The following is a 13,589-nucleotide window of genomic DNA, read 5'->3' on the forward strand; positions in this document are numbered from 1 at the left end:
CCTCTCTCTGATAATATAGTAGTTTTCCTTCTGTTCTTTGATTTTTTAAAAAAATAATCACTTCTCTAATTGATTTGTTTCATCCTTTAAAGAAAATCTCTACCTATATTCTATGTAAGTGACCTTTTATGTGCACTTTAAAGCTGCAACACTGGAATCTGACCAAATGGACTGTCTCCCTATGCTATGTAGCAGTACTGTATTTATTCCTTTGAGTGTTTTCTTCCGACTTTGTAATACATCCTACCTCTCTTTGTCAACTTAAAAGGTGAACAGTACTTCCCTCACTATAGTAATTTCTTTCCCATTCATGTTCGTCCTTCATATACTAGAATCATACAGTGGTGTCAAGCAAATTTATTATTACAAATAAATTTTTCAGCTTATCGTTCATGTACCATGACATACATCTGTCCTTTTCCCAATGAGTGTTTCTGGTTCTAACATTATATTTGTTGTAGACAATATCCACATGTGAAAGAAAATAGGTACATCCAAATAACCTCTAGAAGGCAAGCACATTCTATTTTGATTGTGAATTCATATGCCTATATTTCTAAACAAAATTTATATATTATTAATAAATTTCCTGAATTTTAAAAAGCTAAAGTTGTGTTATAACTACTTCTAAGCTACTAAATATCTTTTAAAGTTTAATTTTTAGTCATATAAATTGTATTCTCACAAATTATAATTCTAGTACTTGGAGCAGTTATGTGAGTTTAATTTTCTTGCTTGTGTTTCAAATTATGCATGGTTAAAGTTTTATTCGTAAAATATGTTATCTGTGGTTATTTTCTTAACCAGACCACCTAATAGTATCTTGAGTTATATCCTTAAACTGTACATATATGTAGCCGGGCGGTGGTGGCACATGCCTTTAATCCCAGCACTCGGGAGGCAGAGGCAGGCATATCTCTGTGAGTTCGAGGCTGGGCTGGACCGACAGCCTCCAAAACAATACAGAGAAACCCTGTCTTGTAAAACCAAAAAAAAAAGTACATAAATGCATATATGTTTTATATATGCAGCCAAATGCCCACTAGGAATATAATTTTTAACTTATGCACATTTTTCTTTCACTCAAATTTTATTTGCTGTAATAGAAATTATTTGGAATTCTTTCTAACACTCACATGGTCTTTCAGTTATTTCCACTCAGCTCATTTGCTTTTATACCAGTGCTTCACCCTACTTGAAAATATATTATTTCATTATTCTCAGCTAATCCATCGCCACCTCACTTGTCAATCCAGTACCAGAACCTCAGTATAACACCTTGCTAGGTGGTCAATGTTCTGATTTGATTAAGTCAAGCTTCTTTCCCTTAATATTTTCACTTGGTGTGTATCAAAAGCCAGTATCCTGATGGTTCATTCCTCTTCACACTTGATGGAGGAGAAATACAGACTTGAAACGTTTTCAAGTCATGTTCATAATCATTATTTTCTCAAATCTTATGTTCCTCATACATGTAAAATATACCTTTATTTTTTTAAGTCCCTGCCCATATATGGGTTCCTACTCATATAGCAGTGTCTGCATGAAATCATTCATTTAATAAACAAAAGATTTTATACTGAGTAATATTATTTGTTACATATTCTGAGCTTTAAAAATTATGTTCATGCATATGTGTGGGGATGTTATATATAGAAAACTTTACTTTTTGACAAACACTGTTTCCATAAAAGGTCAAATAAATTGTGATTTGGTTTTTTTTCAGTGTATTCCAAATTATGTATACTAAGCATGTGTATTATACATAATCATATAATTTTTATTTCATTCAGTTTTTACTTGGATGTTATATTAAGTGCCTACCAATCTCCCTAAGCTCATATATATATGCTTTTGTAAATATGTGTATGAACTAGTTAGGCTTGTTTGGTTCTAACTTTTTATATAATTTTTCCAGTGTCCTGTATGGAAATAAAATCACAGAGCTCCCAAAAAGTTTATTTGAAGGACTATTTTCCTTACAGCTACTGTAAGTATTTCATTGCTATGGATCTATAGAACTTACTATTAATGTTTTTTAATACATCATCTCTTAATTATCTCAAGGCTTCATCCCCAATTGATCCAGCTTAATGAGATAAAAATGATAAATGAAGCAGTGCTAAAATTGATAATAGCTATTTATATGAAGACACAACTCTTTAGAACTGTCCAAGAATGATTCTCTGACCAATAAAATGATTTTTGGCTGCCCCTTTGTGGAGAGGTTGTGTAGTGATATGCATCCCATAAAACCTCTCAGTTTTTAATGTTAGCAGTGGCTAGGGCAGAACCAGAGAATGGGTTGCATTTACAATCCACTCACCACAGAAGATCCAACAGTAAAAATTCCGTTTAACTTCTGCAAGCATAGGCATGGGGCATAGTGAGACATACCATGGTGTCAACTCCAGACTGATGTTTATTGAGTTATCTCTGACTGCCTCCACTACATTAAAGACCACACTGCTTAGACAACAGCTGCCCCTCATTTATATTGAAAGAAAAAGTCACTCTACTTATAGGTACCAGATTTAATGCCATGTATCTTAGTTCCAGATCATTTGCAGAATAAGTTCATTAAACAGAGAGAGTAGGAAGGCAGTACAACAGTTGAATTTAGTTTGCAGCATCCATGACCCAGCAAGCTCATTTGTGACAAACCCTGCTCTGGCAGCTTTGAATATGGAAATGAGCATGATTTAATGCTTTTTCTCATCTTTCCTGCAACCAGCCTCTCTCACAATTCTTAATTTTAGAATGCTGTTTTCTCTTTCAATAGTATTCATTCCTTGGCAATTATGTCATTAAAAACTTGCTAGTGATCCCACAATCTTCCCCAGAGTAACTATTATTCCTTGAAAATGCATAGTCATGATTATACCCAATTATACTTGTGTTAAGTTCTTTTCACTATTCTATACAGTTATAGCTTATATCCCATCCAAATACAAATATACAAAGGCAGACGATAAAAAATGTACTGTAATATCATTTACTTCTTGTTGCCATTATGTAATCTACTTAATTATGATATATGCATTGGTGAGTGATGGTGCATACTGAATTGTGAGCTAATGATCATTCAAAGATTCGGCCTCTTTGAAAGTAATTGATCTACATTTTTACTTGATAAAATGATTTTACATAGTGGATGCCTTTGCACATTATAGATATAGCATGATGCTATGGTCACATATTCCTAGTTACCACAATGACACCTAAGAATTCTCCAAGAATTCTCTCTATGTCTGGTATCCAGGATTGTTATCACCACTGTTATGCTATTGACCATTAGCACTCAAAATTCAGGTATCCATGGTAGCTGTAACACATGTGTGAGCAAAGCACAGAGATCTTTACACAAGGAAACCTTCCTTATCTATAAAGTGACTGTTTTTAGTATCCCATCTCCCAATTCTCAAGGATGACCCATTATTCTGTCTTCCGGGAGTTAAAAAATAGGTTATCCCAATCCCTTTACAAATAGTCAAGAAAATTATGAAGTGGAAGATTCTTAGCTTTGTTAGAACAGATGGGTGATAGGAAGAATAAGCAAGTTCATGAAAAAAACCTAAGGAAATAGCTGCTGGTTTGTCATTATTCTCCACATCATGCTGTTTAAAATGAGCACCAATGTCTCATAGAAACAACTGCTTTCAACTTCTTCAGGTCCCCCTCCATTTCCTCCTTTAAATATTTATTCTCCAACTCCTTTATTCAGTCAACATACGAATTACGGAACACTACCAGCGTGGCTTTCATTGCTGCCAAGAGTGGGAAAGTATGTATTTCTTGAACCCACCAACCCCAAATCAAAATTAATTAATTAATTCCAGGTCCTTTATGTAATGTTTTAGATGTACCATAGAGAAACCTAAAACTTCACCTCCTGTTAGGAAAACACAAAGCACAGTAAACAGGATTATCAGGTGAAAAACACGGCCTCACATATTATAAAGAATAGAAAAAGTAATGTCCAAAACTTTATTAGCTGTGAACATTTTTGTTTGTCATTGTAAAATGAGAAAACAAATTCATCGTGTTACATAGTGAGATTTCCCCAAACCACATAGAAGGCAATTTTGAGCTATTAAATGTTTTAAGGCTCTAGATAAAATAAAAAGGTAGAGACAGAGAACATTAAATAAATACTGCAAAAAATACAGCTAAGCTGTATTTAGAGGAATGTGCCCCTCAGCTTGAACAGGTAATGAGACCATATAGCATTACCAGCTGTGCTTCAGAAGAGTCAAAGAGGGCAAACTATGCTTAGGTAGCAGCTGTATTCTGGATACCATGTATAGCACCATTGGTAAGATACAGCCACATAGAAACATCATATTTAACCTACATGACTGATGCCTGCCTGTATATGATCTCTAAGTCACCCTTTCACAATGAACTGATGTAATATAGTGGAGCAATGAAATTATAGGATATTGTGTTAGGTGGGTATTTATACTGCATCTACAGCCTTGAATGTGGTAGTTTAACTTTCATATCCAGGAGAATTATCAGGTCATCATATGACATCAGATATATTTGAGCATGCCATATGTAGTAGGGGTATGAAATAGGAGGGAACAAAATACAAATAAACAAAAAAAAACCCATGACATTCTGGGTACAAAAGACAATCAATGGTAGCAGTAACAACAAAAAGACAATTTTCGCATGTATCATATAGGTAGATATATAATATATATGATACAAATATATATACATATATATCAGAAGAATAGAAAAGATAGACTGAATATAGTGAATTGAAAGAACGAGGGAACTAGGAATTAGAAAAGGGCAGAAGCCCAAAAAACATGTTAGGCAGTGTATCGTTGAGGAGCATGTTTAAGTTTAGCATAATCTAGAAAAACAGTGTGACTAGTAAGCCACATATCTGGGAGAAATTTCTGAATAGAGGACAAGAGAATCTGGTCTTAATGGAAGAAAGCGTAGTGTCAAATGCAGTAGCCACAGAGGGGAGCAGGGGACTGAGTGAGGCTGTGGACCCCTTTGGACATTAATTCTGAAGGAAATTCTGTGTCTAGACTATTACACAGACCAGAGCTATTGTGTGGTCCTGAGAGGTATGTCATGATCCCACATTTCTTAGAAGGACCACTGTGGTAGTTGTTTTAGAAAAAGACTGACCTTCTCCGAAGTGGCTGGAGACACTAATAATATTTTAAAATACTTTGAGTCTGATTTTGACAACGGAAGCTGAACCTCATCTACCTTTGTCTATGGTTTTAACTTAAGGTCATCCTTTATAGGCTTTTGGTCATTTTTATCATATGCATTTATGAGAGCTACTTGATTTCATTGTACCATTTGACTTTTGCTTTTTAATGTAAACTTCCAATCTCCCACTCAAAGTACCTACATTATTATTAAATTTGCAACATTAGTGTTAAAATTAACTACATTTCTCTTGATCGGGTTTCCGCCAGAAGCACTATATTACAGGTGAGTTAATGAGATGCTACACCTTAATTTTATGACTGTTTGATCAAACAGATTATTGAATGCCAACAAGATAAACTGCCTTCGGGTAGATGCTTTTCAGGACCTGCACAACTTGAACCTTCTCTCCTTATATGACAACAAGCTTCAGACTGTTGCAAAGGGCACCTTCTCAGCTCTCAGAGCCATCCAAACTATGTATGTATGCACAATTTGGACCGGTATAATGATGATTACTTTCACTGTGAATGTGAGAGTTGAGTCGTAAACACATCATGTATAAAACTCTTCTGCTGTGTTTCTGAAAGGCATTTGGCCCAGAACCCTTTCATTTGTGACTGCCATCTCAAGTGGCTAGCGGATTATCTCCACACCAACCCAATTGAGACCAGCGGTGCCCGTTGCACCAGCCCTCGCCGCCTGGCTAACAAAAGAATTGGACAGATCAAAAGCAAGAAATTCCGTTGTTCAGGTAATTTCTTACTTCATGAGACATTTCCGTTAGGATCAAAAGCTATGGTTACTTGAGAATTAGCAACAGCAGCTGCCTTCGACTGATTACCAAGAATTGCACAACCTCATTTCTTTTTCTTCTATCTGGGGAGGGGGAAAGCATGAGAAATATACACACAACCCAAATAATGTATCCAGGTAAATGATGATCAGTCAAATGAAAAAGATGCCTGGATCCCTTATAGTTTGTTCTTAGGGCCTATCAGATTACTCCTCCTGTTTGTTGTACTGGTCTCTATTGATCATCATCAAATAGTTGGACATGTTTTCAAACTCCGAAATAGAGGGTAGGAGTCTCCTGACACCTCAGTTTTTCTGGGATACACCGTGAAGCTACACTTTTTTGAGACTATCTTTTCACATTTGGGAAATGTTGCATTTACCCGACAAAAATCATTGTGTAACTATTAACTGGGAAGCTTACTCCACTGTTTGCATTGGTCTATTGTTATATGTGTTCTGATGATAGGAAACACTCACTATCATTTGGGGAATGTGCTACCTAACTCTTTTGGGCACATTTCCCATTGTACATTTAATTTATGCTAAACATCTATGAAAGTTAGATTTGTTATTGTCCATCTTTATAAGTTTATCACTCACTGTGTATTGTTTTAGTTTTGTGAATATGCTTTGTCACTCAGTTATCTGTAGTAACTTTAGCCCATTCTTAATCTAATATAACTCATATCTCTGCTTGCTGACATTCAGGTACATCTTCTATTTTTTTCTCTTTTTTTTATTTAGCTAAAGAACAGTATTTCATTCCAGGTAGGTTTTGCTCGGTGGTAGGACTAACTGCAGACACCCTTTCCTTGACTTATATAGCTTCTAAACATGGATGTGCATGCTTTTGGAAGTACAGTGAACACTCCATAGATAGAGTGACTTATGCATAGATCACTTGTAGCTGTATCCTGAAAGCTCCACCTCTGCATGCAGCTTCTGATGTTGAAACTCTTTATTAAAAAACATACCTTCTTTCATCTCCCTTCCCTCTTTGCACATTATCTACAGTTTCTCACAGTAGTCAAAATGTTTGAATTTATGGCTTACTACTTAAATCATGTTTTTTCTCTCTTTCTCTCTACATTGAACCGCTAATCTTCCAGCCTGTTTTTAAAATGTAGCTTACTAGGCTAGTTTTAAAGACAGCAGCCTCTCTATTGTCAAAGAGCTAGTTCTATATAAAAATCAGGTATAAACATGCAGAACTGCATTTTGACCAAAAAAAACTACTTTTTAAAAGCTTCTTGGTTTGAAAAGAATACTTTTTGCTTACATTTGTTTTTCTTTTAATATAAAACAGATGTTTCATGCTAATTTAGCTGGCACTTGTTTTTCCATTATTAATTTATTTATAATTGTATGTTCTTGCCTGTCTGGAGTCAGATTAGTGCTCTACAAAAGGAATATTTACATCCATCTCCAAGTCATTAGTAGTTAATGGGCACAAAATGCCTAGAATACTCTAAGCAGAAGGAGAACGTGTTTGTGTTTGTAAAGATGCAATTCCAATGTTTCATCCCTTTGTTTCCATAAAACACCTTCAAACTGATGAGTCTAGAGCTAGCTCTTTATAATGTGTCCCTCACTTACTTACTTTGTCCTTGCCTGCCAATCGTGTAAATGCCTCTTGACTTGTTTGCTTTAAAACACTGTATATTAAAATGTATATAAAGTACTGATTGGTTTTGATTTTAAGGATGTATTTATTACATACTCTTATTTATTTAATTGTATATATTTAATAGATTTAAATATATTGCTTAAATTGAATTTCAATGTACAACTAGTAGTATACATATTGTGTCTATATATATATAGCCAGTAATGTGCTGAAAAGAACAATTGATTGGTCTTTATCATCAATGTATAAATTTTGTTATTTTTAGCCAATTAAATGCAAAGTCATCTAAAAATTGAGACTTAACTGAAAAAAGGAATACTCTGGAAACCAGACTTTGCATAGAATATCACACCAATATGATTTGAATCCCAAGATTATGGCAATTCATCTAATGATCACCAAATTATCCAATTCTGTTTCTTAATAATTTAGATACAAAAATTCCAGTACAATTCAATTGCAATACAAAAAAGATTCTGCTGTTGTGATAGTTATGTTTTTTGTTTTTGCTGGAAGATAGGAGCCTAGATTGGTTTTAGAAAACAACTTCTATCTCAAATAGTATGTCTTAATTTTCAAGCTTTGATAATTCAGTTTACATTTTAAAATTACTTGTAGAAGCCATGGCACATAGATTGTTTGCTCTTCATTTTGCTCTTTTTTTTCACCATAAATACTAATTAAGATTTGTGTCTGCATAATAAATGGTTTTAAAATAAGCATTGTTGATTTGCCATGGCATTGAGAATATATTTTTGAAATGCACTCAATGAGCCCATTATCGATGCTGTTATCAGAATACTGGTAGCTTTTGTATAAAAACAAAAAAAAAGATTCTTCAATAAATTATTGCTGGAATGGAATGTGAAACATATTGTTATATTTTGCATTTGAAAATTTTTTGAAATTTTGATTATGTTCCCACTAAATAATAAGCTTTAAAACTTAGAGGTCATTTAGAAGCATGTGACCTACCCACTAACTATTAATGTGTACATTCTATCTATAGTCCTTGTAACTTTCCATCATTGGCTTTTCATTCATTTTATATGTGTATTCATCAATTGCTCTTGTGTATGGCGGTCTAAACATTCTGGTGATAATAAAATAGAAAATTTGTTTCACAGACAGTTCATCCATGAAAGGAACACATGAGCATTTAATTTTTATTGCACATTTTTTATAGCACTGCATTTTCTGTAAGCCACTATACTTCGAAATTGCTACAAATTTTCCAAAGCATGACAAACACATGACACAATGCTATCCCATGGCTGTCATGGTAAAGAAACAAGGAAAAGGACATAGTTTGATATCTATGTGTCTATCAACCTTAACTGGGATGATTCTGTCTTTCTTTCTTCCTTGGTGATCTTTTCTTTTGCAGGAGTCCATCATTTGTCCTGTAAGTAAAAGTGTCTCATCTGAAATGTAACATACCCTCTTTTGTATCCCTGGTGTACCTTCTTCTAGTCTTGATGTTTGCACCTATTTTCCATGAAGAAACCACATATCTCTTGAGCTTCTCTGTTGTCCTTGTAGCTTACCTTCAACTTCTTCCTGGACGTTCTTCCCGAAAGCTGTGGTTTCCACTCTGCAGTTCCCGAGGAACTCGGCAGGCACCTTCCTATATAGCCCCTTCTTTGTGTTTCCAGGCACCCTTCGGTAGTTATGCTCTCACTATGGTCATACATATTCTGCGGAAAGAATGCATGTCATGTAAACAGTATGATGCTTCCAGAACGACTGTAGCTTTCTTTCCTCCCTTCGTCTTTCCTCTCGGTCTTCCCTCTGGCCTAATGTGGTTGGTGTAGTGATAATGTAGCGAGATTTTCTGTTGTGCTTGATCTAACCATGTGGTTGCGAGGTATGAGTAAAACATGGTTCCGTCAAGCACCATGGAACGTCACGCAGCTTTCTACAGCATGGCAAGCTGCTGAGGCTCAAGGCAGGAATTTACTTATCTTTTATATAGCATCAAAATGAAAAAAGAGGGCTTTTGGGGGTGTTTCAGAAGATTATGTGAGAGGGAGAGAATAACAAAAGTCCGTAGAAAAATTTAAAGCCTAAGTATTCCGGTTTTCCTTAAAAGCCCTTTGTTACAATATACAGGAGTATGTTTATTACTAGATATGTTTTCAATTTTTGACTCAGAAAAAATAAACTAACTTTTTTAGCAATTCATACCCATTGTGTGATTAGTTGTGAAATAGTCTAGCATGGCTCAGATCCGGATCAGCAGAAAGTACAGCTGTGAAAAGCTCAACTTTATTAATGTTTTCCTGTCGTGTGAATCTGGTCACTCTTTTTTTCCAGAAAATTCCAAGCCTTTCTTTTAATCCTCTCCTGACATCCATTGACCAAAACTCCCTAAGTTGTCTCCCTGCTGCATAATCTATAGTTATCCTACTCCTTTCCTTCCTATGTATTAATGACTATTGTGACATTCAGACTCAGAATCTTATTTTTGGCTTGAATCCTCAATAGGTACAGAAGATTATCGATCAAAATTAAGTGGAGACTGCTTTGCAGACTTGGCTTGTCCTGAAAAGTGTCGCTGTGAAGGGACCACAGTAGATTGCTCCAATCAAAAACTCAACAAAATCCCAGACCATATTCCCCAGTACACCGCAGAGTTGTAAGTATATCTCACTGAGAAATCCTGGCTGGGAGGGAGCACAGGACAGAGAGAAACTGTATGAAAACAATCTTACTTCATTTTTTAGGCAGAGTTACAAGTGAAAATCAAATTGTCCCTCAAGATTCAGTTATAACTTACATAATCATTGTGGCAAAATGTTTATAAGTCCTTCACAAATTTGCAAGACATTTGACTCTTAAAAGAGTCAAACAAAATAATTTGATACTCAATAAATCCACTAGGGAGTCATTTCTTGCTTGTTTGACTACTTCTCTGATGCGGGTAAAGGGTTTCAGAGATTGCAGTTGACGGGCAAACAAGAGTTGTTTGCTTCTTGATTTGTTTATAAACAGTGAATGGCAGATTTGGGACATCTAAAAACTCAGACATGATCAAATTTATATTTATATAATTTAGCATCAGATCTCAGAGTACCGAAAAAATGTAATTTTGGAATTACATTTCCATGTGTATTTCACCTTTCCTGGTTATAAAAGGAAAAGTGTACAGTGTTAGTTCTCCAAAACCCATGAAGACACTAGTGAAATCTAATCATTTTCTGAACATCTTAGCTATGTTTATTTATGGCACCATATGGTATTTGTCATTTATTGCTTTGCAAAGTTGACTGTCTCTGTGTGTATGCATAGTACTCTGACTTCAAGTAGAGTGCAGCCTCTTGATTGCAGGAATTGTGTGTTATCATTTCTGCCCCACAATGTCTATACTTATGCCTGTTACTTAATGAATTTAAAACGATTGGAATAATTAGAAATAATGTCTTTCAAAGGGTTGACAGAAACTACTTTCTTTGTGGTCCTGGTGATTTTTTTACACCCACTTCATAGTATATTAACTAGCTCAATTTTTAGAAATTCAGGGATCATGTAGAATCTGTGTAGCTATGTGTAGACTTCCATTTATTTTTGATAATACTGCACAAAATGATAGTATGTTGAACATGATAATGAATTAAATAAGTTTTTTCTCCACTCAAGAAGTCTATTACAACCTAGTTTGTAATGGAAGACTCAGCAAAAATTCTATGTTTTAGAAGCTTAATAATTTTTCAAATAATGCATATTTAATAAATACTTAAGGGAAAAATGTTTACAAACTGTACAGTCAACAAGGGATTTAGATTCAGCATTATTACTAGTCATATACTGATAGTGACTTTATATCCAGAATATATTAAAAGGTCTTAAAAATCAATAATATAAAAGCTTTGTTGCCTAACAAGATGATGATCAATTATCCATGTGAACATTTTTCCAATGAAGATATATGATTGGCCAATAACCATATGAAATTACTGGTCATTAGAAAATGAAAAAGTGGTGCTGATGAGATAGCTCAGTACTTAAGAGCACTTGCTGCTCTTTCATAGGTCCTGAGTTCAATTCCCAACAACCACATGGTGCCTCACAACTATCTATAATCTGATGCCCTCTTCTGGCATGCAGCTGTACATGAAGATATAGCACTCACATGTAAAAAATAAGTAAAATTTTAAAAATGCAACATGATTATTTTCTGCTACTATGATAAAATAGCAGAAACAAAAGCAACTTTTAGAATAAAGAGTTTATATTGTGTGTGGTTGCAGAAGGAGGGTCTACAAGGACAAGAAAGGAATGGAACTGTCTAAACACATTTCATAAGCAAACAGGAAGCAGAGATTGAAGAAAAAGTGAAAGGCTTTAAGCTCTAAAAGCTCATGACATACTTCCTTTAGCCACGACTCCTAAAATTCTTTAACACTTCCAAGCAGTGTCACCAACTGGGGATCAAGTGTTCTAATACACAAAAGAACCTATAGAGAAATTTCTCATTCAAACTGTCAAATTACCCACCCTGGTCCCCATAGCCTCACTGCCATCTTATGACTCAAAATATGTTTAGTCCACCTTCAAAATGCCGCTGGCCTTTGACAGTCTCAGCGCTGTTCAAAAGTGTTAAGTTCCTTTTGAGATTCACAGTAATAGTAGTCCCCAGTAAATCATAAAAAATGCATCCCATATACAATGGCACATATTATACACATTACTATTCAAATACGAAGAATGGGGATATACTACTAAAGAAAGATTAGATCAAAGAAGACTAAAACCCAACAGCTCAAATGTCAAAGCCTGTACCTCTTTCTCTAGAATCTGGGGCTTCAGTTTCAAAGGATTTGGATGGTACCCACATTGCAGATCTGCTGCTTATGTCATGCCTTTCTCTCTTGGGCTGGTTCCACTTCCTGTGTACAGCTCTTCTTGGCAAATGTCTCATGGTTCTGGAATCTGCAACACTGGAAATCTTAAATGCAACATAGGCTTTATTTGGTGTCTTCTCAGGGCCTCCTTACAGAGACTCCAACTCTGTCCTGATTGCCAAATCTCATTACTCACTTCTTTGATTCCACACTGGAAGATCTCACAATTCCCTCGATTTTAATTTTTTGTGTCTTCAAAACTACTCCCATGTTGATGATAATGCCAAATTCAGTTGATAACTTGGCATGAACGTTCACATACTTGTTATCAGCCACTGCTATATGCTGTTGCTCTCTAGGAGCAGGGAATTCTCCCACTTCACATGTTGAAGCTTTAGCTGACTGGGGCCTTACCCTGAGAACAACTTTCCTATGACAGTAGAGAATGAGGCTTTCCTTGTATGCCAATAAGTTCCTTAACAATTACAGCTTCCTTTGCAGCCCATGCTTTAGGGACGACCTTACCACTTCTTGTGCTGTTTTCCTCTACATGATGCACACTTTCTATTTTTTTGTGTACCACTTGCTCTTTGTGATGGTAGATATGCATAAAAGCATCAGTAATGGCCATTCCAGAGACTCAGCATTAGCTTGCCTTGAAATCTTACCGTCAAAGAAATCAATCCATTACTTTTTAATGTACCTGAGGCAAGTTCTTAAGACATGCACAGAATGAAGGCAGAGTCTTTGCCAAAATATCATATAAATGAATAGTCTCTAGCCCAGTTACTGATAGAGTTTTCACTACCATCTTAACTAATGATCTTAATCTAAAATATCTGCATTACACTTAAGACAATGTGTTCAGATAATGAGTCTATGGAAGAAATTTCCCATTACCACCACTTGCAAAATCTAGGGGAGTGAGGAGACAATAATTAATGGAAGAAATTATACGTTTGTAATGTAAGTGTAAAATAGTTTAGCAGCAGAGAAACAGTTCTTCAAAGCAGTGTGTATAGGTCCAACAAAAGCTACTTCTATGTATATAGCCAAAAATTTGAAAGGTATGTTCACACAAAAACCTACTTGCCACGTTCAGCAGAGAATTATCATAGTAGACAAAATGCAGAGCA

At 35.2% G+C, this 13,589-nt stretch overlaps 1 protein-coding gene across 4 annotated transcripts in view; it reads left to right on the forward strand.

Annotated features, from left to right (window-relative positions):
* Positions 1 to 13,589, forward strand: part of Slit2 (slit guidance ligand 2) — a 313,096-nt gene that overhangs the window by 219,446 nt on the left and 80,061 nt on the right. For 2 of the 4 annotated variants that reach the window (XM_040747061.1, XM_040747062.1), the window contains 5 exons: positions 1,919 to 1,990; positions 5,521 to 5,664; positions 5,775 to 5,938; positions 6,727 to 6,750; positions 10,097 to 10,247. In XM_040747061.1, the coding sequence (XP_040602995.1) occupies positions 1,919 to 1,990; positions 5,521 to 5,664; positions 5,775 to 5,938; positions 6,727 to 6,750; positions 10,097 to 10,247 (555 nt within the window). The remainder of the gene's footprint in view (positions 1 to 1,918; positions 1,991 to 5,520; positions 5,665 to 5,774; positions 5,939 to 6,726; positions 6,751 to 10,096; positions 10,248 to 13,589) is intronic. The other 2 variants (XM_040747063.1, XM_040747064.1) reach the window with 1 other exon arrangement.

The sequence above is a fragment of the Mesocricetus auratus genome, unplaced genomic scaffold, assembly GCF_017639785.1.
Source record: "Mesocricetus auratus isolate SY011 unplaced genomic scaffold, BCM_Maur_2.0 Super-Scaffold_100006, whole genome shotgun sequence".
Taxonomy (NCBI): Eukaryota; Metazoa; Chordata; class Mammalia; order Rodentia; family Cricetidae; genus Mesocricetus; species Mesocricetus auratus.